This window comes from Caenorhabditis remanei, chromosome V (assembly GCF_010183535.1).
Source record: "Caenorhabditis remanei strain PX506 chromosome V, whole genome shotgun sequence".
Classification (NCBI taxonomy): Eukaryota; Metazoa; Nematoda; class Chromadorea; order Rhabditida; family Rhabditidae; genus Caenorhabditis; species Caenorhabditis remanei.
The window spans coordinates 1,101,915-1,114,904 of NC_071332.1; the positions used below are offsets into that span (position 1 = coordinate 1,101,915).

At 41.0% G+C, this 12,990-nt stretch overlaps 4 protein-coding genes and 1 pseudogene across 5 annotated transcripts; 1 reads left to right on the forward strand and 4 right to left on the reverse strand.

Annotated features, from left to right (window-relative positions):
• Nucleotides 1–675: 675 nt before the first annotated feature.
• Nucleotides 676–1,951, reverse strand: GCK72_016595 (uncharacterized protein; the record flags this gene model as incomplete). Its single annotated transcript, XM_003100328.2, has 4 exons — nucleotides 676–835; nucleotides 892–1,070; nucleotides 1,121–1,713; nucleotides 1,762–1,951. 4 exons carry the CDS (start codon nucleotides 1,949–1,951, stop codon nucleotides 676–678), a joined length of 1,122 nt encoding a protein of 373 aa, XP_003100376.2.
• A 1,309-nt stretch (nucleotides 1,952–3,260) lies between these two features.
• GCK72_016596 (uncharacterized protein) lies at nucleotides 3,261–4,635 on the reverse strand (the record flags this gene model as incomplete). Its single annotated transcript, XM_053731578.1, has 3 exons — nucleotides 3,261–3,972; nucleotides 4,056–4,365; nucleotides 4,617–4,635. The coding sequence occupies 3 exons, from the start codon at nucleotides 4,633–4,635 to the stop codon at nucleotides 3,261–3,263; spliced, it is 1,041 nt and encodes a 346-aa protein (XP_053580491.1).
• Nucleotides 4,636–5,255: 620 nt separating this feature from the next.
• Nucleotides 5,256–6,793, reverse strand: GCK72_016597 (uncharacterized protein; the record flags this gene model as incomplete). The annotated part of the gene is made up of 8 exons (XM_053731579.1): nucleotides 5,256–5,328; nucleotides 5,376–5,483; nucleotides 5,530–5,620; nucleotides 5,668–5,764; nucleotides 5,814–6,059; nucleotides 6,275–6,430; nucleotides 6,481–6,675; nucleotides 6,722–6,793. The coding sequence occupies 8 exons, from the start codon at nucleotides 6,791–6,793 to the stop codon at nucleotides 5,256–5,258; spliced, it is 1,038 nt and encodes a 345-aa protein (XP_053580492.1).
• Nucleotides 6,794–7,340: 547 nt separating this feature from the next.
• GCK72_016598 (uncharacterized protein) lies at nucleotides 7,341–9,899 on the reverse strand (the record flags this gene model as incomplete). The annotated part of the gene is made up of 2 exons (XM_053731580.1): nucleotides 7,341–7,846; nucleotides 9,812–9,899. 2 exons carry the CDS (start codon nucleotides 9,897–9,899, stop codon nucleotides 7,341–7,343), a joined length of 594 nt encoding a protein of 197 aa, XP_053580493.1.
• A 1,359-nt stretch (nucleotides 9,900–11,258) lies between these two features.
• Nucleotides 11,259–12,672, forward strand: GCK72_016599 (annotated as a pseudogene). The gene is made up of 4 exons: nucleotides 11,259–11,262; nucleotides 11,473–11,782; nucleotides 11,857–12,441; nucleotides 12,495–12,672. Coding segments are annotated over exons 1-4 (1,077 nt in total).
• The last annotated feature ends 318 nt before the right edge of the window (nucleotides 12,673–12,990 follow it).

Consider the following 12,990-nt stretch of genomic DNA (forward strand, 5'->3'; position numbering starts at 1 on the left):
GTCGGACAGTAAGCAAACAGAGAATTGGTCCAAGATGCTAAATAACGGACGGACCTTTTCCTATCGACTTTCTAGGATTGCCACGTCACCAGTGTAGGCACAAACATGGAGAACAGCCACCTACTAGAGAGGAGAGGCAACAGTTGGCCTTAACGACGTCTTACGGTTCTTTTCATATTGACTTTGGATGATTGCCACGTCATCTATACACACACTCATACACAGATCTCCCAAATCTTGCAGTTTTTTTTCTCGTCACAAATAATTTATTGAATAATCTATTTCAGATGAAAATTCATGGAAGTGAGAGGAAAGTTTTTGAATTGAAAATGTCTTTTGATCACCATTTTTCTGAATCAAGCTGGCAATGTGCTCTGGAACTATCTATGAGACTCTTTTTTCTTCTCAATGATGAGCAGCGAACTTGTGTAACACATTTTTCCCTGAAAATTGGTGACAATGAGAACAAATGAGAGAAGGGATTTCAATTTTAAAATTTTTATTCGCACCCGCAAATGAACAGAAAAAATGATAAAGGCAAAAAAGGGCGGTTTTTTAAATTTTAAAGAAAAATAGGGGATTTCTCTTGTTAAGCAATGATTGCAATAACAAGAGAAGAAAGCTGGTGGTGATGGGGATTTTGAACTTGTATGAGCAGCAAGTTGGGGAAGTCGCTCAGACGCATATGCGGTGGACGATGGATGGGCCGGACTCGTCGTACTCTTTCTTGGAGATGCACATTTGTTGGAATGTTGAGAGGGAAGCAAGGATTGATCCTCCGATCCAGACGGAGTACTTGCGCTCTGGTGGTGCGTTGATCCCGATCTTCATGGTGCTGAAAAGAGAATGAAATTAGAATATGAAGAGACGAGACGAGTTATAGAAACTTACGATGGGGCAAGAGCGGTCATCTCCTTTTGCATGCGATCAGCAATTCCTGGGTACATGGTGGTTCCTCCGGAGAGAACGGTGTTGGCGTACAAGTCCTTACGGATATCAATATCGCTCTCCATGATGCAGTTGTACACAGTCTCGTGGATTCCGGCAGACTTCATTCCCAAGAAGGACGGCTGAAAATGAGTGGGATTGAATGATATCTGCGAATTATTGATTTATTTACCTGGAAGAGAGCCTCTGGGCAACGGAAACGTTCGTTTCCGACGGTGATAACCTGTCCGTCTGGAAGTTCGTAGGACTTCTCGAGGGAAGAAGAGGAAGCGGCGGTGGCCATCTCCTGCTCGAAGTCGAGGGCGACGTAGCAGAGCTTCTCCTTGATGTCACGAACGGTCTCACGCTGAGAGGTGGTGGTGAAAGAATCACCGAACATCTTCATGAGATAATCAGTAAGATCACGTCCGGCCAAGTCGAGACGGAGGATGGCGGGTGGGAAAACATATCCTTCGTAGATTGGGACGGTGTGGGTGACACCATCTCCAGAGTCGAGGACGACTCCGGTGGTACGTCCGGAAGCGTAGAGGGAGAGAACGGCTTGAATCGCGACGTACATGGCTGGGGTGTTGAAGGTCTCGAACATGATTTGGGTCATCTTTTCTCTGTTGGCCTTTGGATTGAATGGGGCCTCAGTGAGGAGGACTGGGTGCTCTTCTGGGGCAACACGGAGCTCGTTGTAGAAGGTGTGATGCCAGATCTTCTCCATATCGTCCCAATTTGTGACGATTCCGCGCTCAATTGGGTACTCGAGGGTAAGGATACCTGAAATGAGGGAATTAAATCAAGTTCATAGCTTTCTGAAATCATTACCTCTCTTGGACTGGGCCTCATCTCCGACGTACGAGTCCTTCTGTCCCATATTGACCATGATTCCTTGATGGTCTGGTCTTCCGACAATGGATGGGATCACGGCGCGTGGAGCGTCGTCTCCGGCGAATCCGGCCTTGCACATTCCGGATCCATTGTCTACAACAAGAGCGGCAACCTCGTCGTCACACATTTTTGATTAGTTTTTGATGTACCTGAAAAGAAAACGAATTAATACGACGAGATTATGAAAAATAAGCGAGAGAGGAAGAAGATATGAACGGCTAAGCAACATTGAACATAGGGGCTCCGCGACAAACCGCGACAGCAAAATGAGAAAGAAAACGAGATGTTCATTAGGTTGGTAGGCCGTTGAGTGTGTGTAGACGACGTGGCATCCAACAAGAATCAATAATAAAGATTTAGGCCAACTGTGGTCTCAACCCATTTGCTTACTGTGCTAACGTACATGACTGGGCTATTGAGAAGGTCTCGAACATCTTTTCTCTGTTGGCCTTTGAACTGAGTGTGGCCTCTGGGAATGTTACGATTATCTTGATTCTCACAGAATGCTACGTCGTCTAAACACACACTCAGAAACCAGCCAATCTTTAGGTGTAACCTGTTTGCTTACTGTACTAGATGGATGGAGTCACAGGCCAGTTTCTGTCTTGTCTCTAGATGACGTGGCAACCCATAAGAATCAATGAGAAGAGGTCCGTAGAGGGATCTAGATATGGTCGTCCCCCTCTTTGCTTACTGTAATTAGCACCCACAAGTTGCCCCATTTGAATAAGAACAAATATGAAACGTGGACATCTCGACAAGTCGATAGACATACTGACAAAATACTCGTGAGGCTCAAAAACGCGTCGATGGCCCGCCAGACAGTCTGAATGCGCAGGGTCATATTTTGTCTATATTAATTTTTCTCTCTGTCCTGTCTCTTACTGTAATTAGCACCCATGAGTGTGCATTAGATGAGACTTTAGATATTCTTTTCATAGTGGGAAATCGGGTACACCGCTAACAGTAAAATTCCGTTCTCCTGCCATCAATGGGCATAACAGTGGCGATTGAGAATCTGAAGAACGAACCGACGCCACGGGACCGTTGCCTGGTGCACAGAAGAAAGAGAGAAGAGATCCCGATAAGCTAATATCGTTAAAAAAGAAGCGGTAGGAAGAGTTGAAGAGCAAGGAGCTTGAGATCACGGGATTACCCAGAAGGAAGAAGCACCGAGTGAAGATGACTCGAGGTACTCGTTCAACGATTTCGAATGGTAGATTTTTGTGATGCATAAGGAAATGACATTTGCTGAATATCATTGGCTGCAGATTAGAGGATCAAAGCAATGATGAGGACATGTGTTCTGAAGAAGAGTTGCTGTGACATAACTGCTTATTCATTTAAAAAAATTATTAAAAAACAACGAGAGCAATATGAACAAGCAATAAATTAACAAAAAAAAACAAAAAAGAATCAGAAACAATCGAGTTATTTCAACGATTGACAATTTCCATTTCACACGAGTTCCCTTTCCAGAGAGCGAAACGAACATTATAGTTTTCAATCAATACAGAAGCTTTTTCTCCATCAACGTCTCTTATCAAATAGTCACGAGACCTAAATGACCCCGTTGGCGAAATGATTCGAAGAATTTCTTCAAGCTGTTTCACATCCATATCTTTCAATATCTTTACAGCGTCGTAGTTTTTCCAATGATAAGAACTTATTGATAGAGACATCAACTTTTGGAATCCTCGATTTGACTTCCACTCGTTTAGAAATTGAGAGATGGTAGAATCATGAAATTTCGCTGAATGAAGTTGAAGTCGGGTACCTTTAAAGCGACTTAGAATCTCATCTCCATGGCCTCCTTTGAAACAGATGCTCAAGTTATAAGCTCCAAGAATTGCAGACTTTGGACATAAACTTCCATAGAAATGTCCGTCAATTTCAATGTAATCCTGGTTTGGCGAAGCGGTGAAACATGCTTCCAACTCTTCGGCTGTCGTGTTTTCAGGTACTTTGATACTAGTGCTATTGATGTTTTTCAGACTTGGTGGCAGTTTATGTTCAGTTGATTCAACCTTAGAATCGATTGATGACGATCCGAGAAATTGATACAGATAATCATGAATTCTTTGGACAACTAGTTGTTTCTGTTCTTTGTCATAGATATATTCGTTTCCGAAATATCTCGGATGCAAACTGAAAATGGTATTAAATCGAATACAAATAATAATGAAAGACAGAGTTCAATCCAAACTTTGCCTAGACTATCCAATACTTACCAGATAGGAATCTCCGGTCCCATTCCAAACACATCCATCGGAGTAATGACCGGCTGTTCCGGTGTAATTGGTGATAAAGAAAAGAGTCCGTTCATAGTTTCTGATGTCACACTAACACAGATTGTGTCCTTTTCCTCGAAGGAATATGTCACAAATTTCATATCTTTCCATTGATGTCCTTGAAGCGATTGAATCAAATATCTTGTTCGTTTGGAGCAGAATGATAGAACTAGAAGATTATGAAGCTCAATAAATCCAAATATCTTCTGCTGGACAAGAGATGGGAGCTTCAACAGTTCCATAGTTACCTCTGAAAATTTACATGATATGTATTGTTAGATGAGTGTGGTTTGGAGAAGAAACGAGAAAGAAAACAGGATGTTCATTGCGTTGGTAGGCCCTTGAGTGTGTGTAGATGACGTGGTATCCTATGAGAATCAAGATAATCGTGGCACCCCCAGAGGCCCCACTCAATCCAAAGGCCAACAGAGAAAAGACGACCCAAATCATGTTCGAGACCTTCAACACCCCAGCCATGTACATACGTCGTCATCCACTTACTAGGGAATGACTTACACATAGGCTGGAGAAACACAACATGACCTATATCGCTGGAAAGCTGACGTTTCCCTGATTCCGAATCTATATTCAGTTTTTGCAGTGGCCCTCCCAGTTTTGAGAAATTCGGCTCCAAAGTTTGGGTAAATTTTAGTGCTAAAACTCAAGTTGTCAACCCGCGTGTTGCCATAACGCGTAAATCCATTCGGAGGATAGTTAAATCAGCGGTTCACAGGTGAACCGCTGGGGAACACATATGTAACCGCGCGGTGGCGTATGTGCGGCTAAAAAGAATGAGGGTTGGGCCCTATATGTGTCTATGTGGATCACCGCGCGGTCGGCCGAAAACGTGGAGCGCATATGGAACACATACGGATGCGTATAGGAGACATGTGACATCCGTATTCCTCTCATTTGTGATACATATATTAGTGAATTTGTTATTATTGTTCCTGTAATTATAATTACTGGTTTTACTGCCTTATATGAGGTCATACAAGTGAATTTATTACAAAATCAACAAAAGAACAGTCGAAGTGAGTACAGAAACAACGGGACGAATAAGTTCTAGAAATAACAATGTGATACGGAGAGGGAAAAAAACTGGGATACTTTTGAATAAAGGTTTTCGCTCAAAGCTTGTTACAGTCTGAAGGTGGAAGATGAAGAAGCCTGGGAAGTCGGATGATCCGAAGATGAGAACTCGAGAGTCACTCTGGAAAACACGAATATAGAAACGTCGGGGTAACATGATTTGTTTACATTGGTATGCGGCCAGCCCGTTCGTCCAAAAACTTCTTCAAGTCTCTAGCCAATTCAACAGAAGATGTTGTGGAATGATTCTGATTAAACTGACTTCTCGTTCGGTCTCTGAATGAAAATTTTCAGTTGATTACGTTTCCATCGGATAACTTACAGCAAACTGCAAGCTACGTCTCTGCACAATCTGATTGTAAACGTCTCGAGTTCTTCTGAGAATTTCTGAATGAATCCGAACATGAGAAATTCTGAAAGAACGGTTTGATTCTATATTTCAGTGATGGGAAGAACTCACTAGAAATGGATCGGAAGAAGTCAGCGCCAAGAGGGACATATACGCTTGAAGTTTCAGAAGATGTATACGCTGCGAAAAATGGGTCGGACTCTGAAACCTGAAACTAATACTGTCTTACACAATTCAGACAGATAAATGGAAGTCACCTTAGTGAGCGCACGCCGAACAATAGATTTCGCATCGGTGACGTAGTTCGATGAAGTGTAATTAGATGAAGAGAAAGTGGTCATAGTTGAAGACATCTTGAAGCGACGTCCACTGGGTAGGTAAATGAAGACTTCGTTTTGACGGGCGCAACCAATATTAAAGCCAATTTTAGAAGTAACGAAAGTGTTCAATGATATGGCTGACTGATCCGAACATTTTTTAGACGACCTGATCTCCCTGTTGATCTGCAAATTGAAAATATCACGATTGGAACAACAAAATGAAGCATACCATCTCAGAGAGGAAAGCCATCCCCAAGGAAAGTGACTGGAGCTGATGGTTATCGTTGAATGATGAAGCGAGTTGGAGAAATTCGCTGCTATCAATCTCTTGCTTGTTTTTGACGAGCTTTTTGAGGTTTTCCTGAAACATGGGTTAGCAGAAACCAGGAAAAGCAAACCTCAATTGAGTTTCTACATAGAGGAACTCCGGCTTCGTTATCGAACATTTCAGATCGAGCGAAAGAGATAGGATTCCAGCGTTTGTTGTGGGAAACTTCAACTGAAACATCCGACAGTGGTTCGACGGCTTCTGAACTTGAAGTGTCATATGGCAACTGAAACGTTATAGTTAAGTAATGGTAAAAGTTTGGAAGAAGCGGCTTACAATTTCTCTTTTTATACTTCTCATATAAGACGGCACAACTGGCATTTCATAGGGATCTTCATTCTCCCAATCCCTTCCACTGTGACTGGGAGTTTCGATAACTTCGGGTGCCATAGAGTTTCCAACATAACCCATTTCGTCATACAAGTCGTCGTCCTCTTCGCGAGCATCATTATGGATATCATAAGTCTCAATCTGAAAGTAAGAAGTTAAACCGAAAACCTGATTCAGTTTCAATTACGTCTTGAGCGTTCTTCGCCTTCACTCGTTTAAAATGAGCAGACGACGATGATTTTGTGGTAGAAGGTTTCATTTTATTTGATGTAGAAGTAACATCCTTTAGTTTTCCTGTGTTTCGTTGCAGACGAGGAGATTTTCTTTTCGTAGAAGTAGGAGTTGGAGGAAGAACCATTACTCTAATCAGAATACACACTAGCAACTGAAATATAGGAGATAAACGGTGTAGTGGCGGTAAGGCGAGATGGGCGGTTCACATTGGCAAGGTGCGGCATGCCTTTTCGCAACCCCCGCATGCGTTCTGTTTCGTGTTAAACCTGCAATTCAGTGATGCTGAACTAGCTCGTATTTTCTCCCTCTTTCTTTCTTTTCTTTTAATACATGACATTATCAACGACGAAATCAGGGAATTGCGGTTAGTGGGAAATTTCGGATAAATACTTCTCCGTCATTGATTTTTGCAGGACATTTATGGACGAACAATATAAAAACGAGTTTGGCAGAACTAGCGGTTAGTCGGAATGAAACTCTTAATACTTCTCCGCCTTTCATTTTTCAGGTTCCCGTAACATTGATGACGAATCAATCGGTTTATTTGAAGATTTTGAAGAGAGAAAGAGAAGTCAATTATGAACAGCTATTCCGTTGATGGCCAAAGCTATGATGGAATCATCGCTATAAGTGTAACATGCAATGGAATGTATTGATGAAGCCGCAATGATTGATCTCTCTCCTGTTAACCTTCCGCACGTAATTCCTTCGTAGCTGTCCATCATTTTTAGAACTGTTAGACCGTAGTGAAGATCTGTGTCAGCGAGCTCCTCCACTCCAGTGCGAAGTGACAGAAACCTTTCCTCTGTGGAGCGTATAGGTTCAGCTAATACCTTTTTTAAGCCATCGACCTCAAATGCAACAACAAATCTGTAACATTCCATTTTTCCAGAGTTCTCGACGAAGAATATATCGTTTTGAGTCTTCGAATCACAGTATTCCGATTTCAAGGAGCCTAACGACATCGAAAGGAAGCCAAAATAATTACAGTTGATATCGAGGGTGGAAACAATGTCTTCGGTTTTCAATTTGTCTACCCGATACTTCAAAGCAGAAGAAGGCTTGAAAACTCCTGGAGCTAAAGAGCAGAATTTCTTTAGTTTTTTTGAATGACTACTCTCGGCACGGTTTGCGATTTCTCTTCTTAAAAGGTTGTGTAGTAAAACGCTGAAACTGTCACAGTTGATTATGATGATTTCCTGTGTGACACCTCACCGCGAACATACGGTTTCAGAGTGGTTCCGTGTAATTTTGGAAGAGTATCCCAGGAGAATGTACTGATAGGCTGACTCAAAACAAAAAGTGGAAAGCGGGGCAACATTGTTGAATAACATATTGGCATGTGGCAGATGGTAAAGTATTTCCTGGACTGGATTCAGAAACTAGTTGAATTCACTACAACTTACGTGTGCTTTGCAGGATATGTAACGCTCACTAGCTTCCATCAGAAACCACGACGCTGAGGCAGTCATCTCTCCATCAAATATTTGAGAAGCTCGACCTCCTGTGTACATTTTATTGCAAAGAAGAGAAAGTGCAATGATTACTAAACGAGCTTTTGTATTCAAAGTGTCGGAGGCGATCGCATTTAGGCACAAGGTCAACCGAAAGAACTAGAAATTGAGGGAATCGTAGATAATAATTACCCTAATCACTCGGAACATACCAATATCTTGTCAGTGGCATTTCTCCTGTTAGATATGTTAGCAAATTCCGACGGCAACACTACATTGCTCAGCTCGTGCATATAATCACAATGTGAACATTTAAACAAATCAGATTTGGGCACGAGCGAACTGTCTTTAATAAACAACTCTGAAAGCACTACAACTTTACAACTTCTTCCAGTTGAAAAAATGACCTTTACATATAACCTCAAATATACCCTCTCCAAAATTGTGAAGTACATCAACCGGTGTTTCGTAAGGCATAAAGAGATTGTTATATTTAGAAGGGACTGAATTGAACCCGTTCAACCCGTTCATACTGTCCTTCATCGTTTCGTCGAATCCACGTTCCTGTCGTGAAGATCCCTTCGATTTATAAAACGTTCCAGAAGACATACAAAAAAAACAAGATCCGGCTGCATGGTGGCTCTTCATTCCCAGTAAACCTCTTTTCGCCTGAAAACTGGAAACTAGCTCTAAAACTTTTGATATTCACACCGGCTGGTCAGCTGATACAGTAACGCAGTGTAACGTGAACGTCTTATTCTTTACGCGTATACTCAATTTGTGACAGTCAGAACAGACCAAATCATAGATCGAGTTCCATAAAGTTGTAGATGGATTCTCAGAACACTCTACTATCCCTTCAACAAGAACGTTTGAAGACTCCTGCATTTCAGATGTCTTTAAATCAACTACCACCATGGTGATCGGCCATACTTTCCTGCAATTCTAATATTTTTCAGCATTTCTCACTGCTCCTACTTCTTGTTGCCGGGAACACACACTCCGTCGACCGACAGAACCCCAGACAGATAAACATTCCCTTCAGGCTCCGTCTGCCAAAGAGGGCGGAAAAATGGGCCGGCCAAGTTGTGTTTCGTCGCTTCTCCACGTTTCAATTTCTGGCGAATGTTCAAAATGGAATCGTAATATGCATTAATCAATTCAGAAAGTTGTGAGCTCACACCCAAACGGACAAATTTTGCAATATGACCATCCGTACAACTGAAAATTTAAAATATTTTCACCACCTCTTTGATTTTTTTGATGAAAACCATTGTCTTCCTTTTTGCAGAACCGTCCCACAAGAGTTACAAATATAAACGACACTTAACGAACTCTTTTTACAATTCCAAATATTTCTCACTTTTGCGGAAAACTCATCATCGAACGATGTTAAAGTTCTTTCGAAATCTAAAAATTACTGTATCAGCAGGCATTGACGTTTATCCTACCTCGCTGAGTCCACCTTCCCAAACAACCGGTCAAAAGCAACTGTAACTGAGCATCAGAAGCATCTCTTATCATTTTGGAAAACTCTAAACACTTCGTTTTAAGTTTCGTGAAACCTTTATCATTCATTCCAATTATACCTCCAAAACTCTCCGTCTCGTCATCATCTGCCATGTCTACATCTTCCATTCTCATCTCATCTTCATCGTCGTCATATTCATGATTCATATCTTCTTCATATGAACTGTTCAAGTTGCCTCCCTCAGTGTCATCATTTTCGCGGATTCCGGAAACATCAAGGTCCACAGGATACACATCTCTCTCACGTAACTCTTCGTCTATTAGAATTTCAATTTATCTCTTGAATAACCAATTATCTGCATACCTTCTTCATGTTTCCTCTTTTTCGTATCAAAATGGCTCAAAATTGTTTTCGGCATTATAAGGTTCAAACAGAAAAAACAACTATAAGACTTATAAAACGAACAAAAGTTCTGTAAAATTGAATCTCAAATCTTTTCGAACTCATTTCCACGATTTCCGACTCACCACGTTTCACAACGTGCATGAGTTTCCGGCCTCTGCGTTCCAAATGACAATTTTTAGCATTCCACATGTGCCTAATTCTCACTGACATGTGAATCCTATGTGCAACCTATATGGGTGCACGCGCTGCCAGTACACAGAAAAGACGACCGCACATATGCGGCACACGCGCGATCCACTTTTCATTTATGGACACACATAGGGCGCTATTCTGGCACCTTCACATATAGGATTCCCAGCGGTTCACCTGTGTTGAATGGTCGAAGGGGTTACAGGTGGGGTAGTAGGTGGACACTCTGTGGATCGACTCCTTGCCTTTTTTCCTTCTTTTTTACTTTTTTGTAATCCTCCTTTTTGGGTCCCATGGTCTTCACAATGTGTCAGAATTCGGTTTTTGAAGCTTTTCGAGTCTATATTGACTTCCTGCGACGTATATTGACTTCCTGCGAAGAAGCAGAGTAATTGCTTCAAAGAAGTACATACCAGAGTAACTAGACTAGTAAACTTTGGAAAAAATAATTTTTATACCTTGCTATAACATTTTCTATTGTTTTTCTAACTTTTAACGATAATTTAAATAAAAAAAATTCCGACTGCCCACCATAGACTTGGTCACAGAAAAGTTGAATTTCTTGAAAAATTTTTTTTTCTTAAAACGTCGCAGGAAGTCAATATAGACTCGAAAAGCTTCAAAAACCGAATTCTGACACATTGTGAAGACCATGGGACCCAAAAAGGAGGATTACAAAAAAGTAAAAAAGAAGGAAAAAAGGCAAGGAGTCGATCCACAGAGTGTCCACCTACTACCCCACCTGTAACCCCTTCGACCATTCAACCGCTGATTTAACTATCCTCCGAATGGATTTACGCGTTATGGCAACACGCGGGTTGACAACTTGAGTTTTAGCACTAAAATTTACCCAAACTTTGGAGCCGAATTTCTCAAAACTGGGAGGGCCACTGCAAAAACTGAATATAGATTCGGAATCAGGGAAACGTCAGCTTTCCAGCGATATAGGTCATGTTGTGTTTCTCCAACCTATGTGTAAGTCATTCCCTAGTTAGCACAGTAGGCAAAAAAGTTGAGACCACAGCTGGCCTAAGGCTCTAAACCTGTGATTATTGTTTATTGAGGACTGCCACGTCGTCTACACACACTCAAGGGCCAACGTACCTACCTAATGAACATCCCGTTTTTTTCTCGTTTTCTGTCTTCTCCAAACCGTGTTCATCTAATTATAACGTAAATTTTCAGAAGTAACCATGCAACTGTTGAAGTTCCCATCACTCGTCCAGCAGAAAATAATCAGGTTCATCGAATTTGATAATCTTCTGGTTCTATCTTTCTGCTCCAAACGAACAAGGTATTTGATTCAATCTCTACAAAGACATCGATGGAAAGATATCAAATTTGTGAAATATTCTTTTGATGAAAATGACAAAATCGATGTTTGGGTGAGATTAGAAACTATGAACGTGTTCTTTTATTTATCACCAATTACACCGGAACAGCCGGTCATTACTCCGATGGATGTGTTTGGAATGGGACCAGAGATTCCTATCCGGTAAGTATTAGGCAAAGTTTGGATTGAATACTGTCTTTCATTATTATTTGTATCCGATTTAATACCATTTCCAGTTTGCATCCGAGATATTCCGGAAACGAATATCTCTACAACAGAAAACAGAAGCACCTAGTTATCCATGGAATTCATGATTATCTGTATCAATTTTTCGGATCGTCATCAATCGATTATGAGATCAAAACTGAAAATGAACTGCCACCAAGTCTGAAAAACATCAACAAATCTTGTATTAAAGTACCAGAAAACACGACAGTCGAAGAGTTGGAAGCATGTTTCCCCGCTTCTCCAAACCAGGATTACATTGAAATTGACGGACATTTCAATGGAATTCTCAGTACGAACTCTGTTATTTATGGGGCTAAACACTTGAGAGTCATTTTCAGAGGAGATCATGGAGATGAGATTCTACTTCGCTTTAGAGGTACCCGACTTCAATTTCATGCAGCGAAAATTCATGATTCTACCATCTGTCAATTTCTAAAAGAGTGGAAGTCAAATCGAGGATTCCAGAACTTGAAGTCTCTTGTGATAAACTCTTTTGATTATAAAAACTACGACGCCGCTGAACTTTTGAAAGATATAGATGTCAGACAGCTCGATAAAGCAGAAGATATTTTTCATATCAATTGGCGAATGAGGTGCGTCCAATAAGATTTCATGTTTTCCAGATGAACAAATTATGATATTTCAGCATCTCATATCCCTCTTCTATGATGGTCGGATTTTTTCCTCTGAAGTCGTTTCCATCAGGTTTAACGTCTCGTGACTACTTGATAAGAGATGATGATGGAGTAGAAGCTTCTGTATTAATAGAAGATCATGATGTTCGTTTCGCTCTCTGGAAAGGAAACTATTGCTCGTTGAAATAACTCGATTCTTTCTGATTCTTTCTCGTACTTTTTTGATGTATTTTTGTTGTTTTCTAATAAAAATTTGTATGAATAAACCTGTTACTGATGTTGTTTTCTGCTCCCTACAACCCTGTTTTCCGATATTGAAAGAACACCTAAAGTCTCATCTAATGTACACTTGTGGGTTTTGAAATAATGTTTGAAAAACGGTTCAGAATTTCCGTTTAGCTCCAGACTTTGCCCCATCTGGACGCCACATAGATGCCGACTTTCTAGGGAGTGTCCGTACAAAAAAGTTGCCAACTAAAAAAACGGAGCTGTACTTTTGATTTGTAT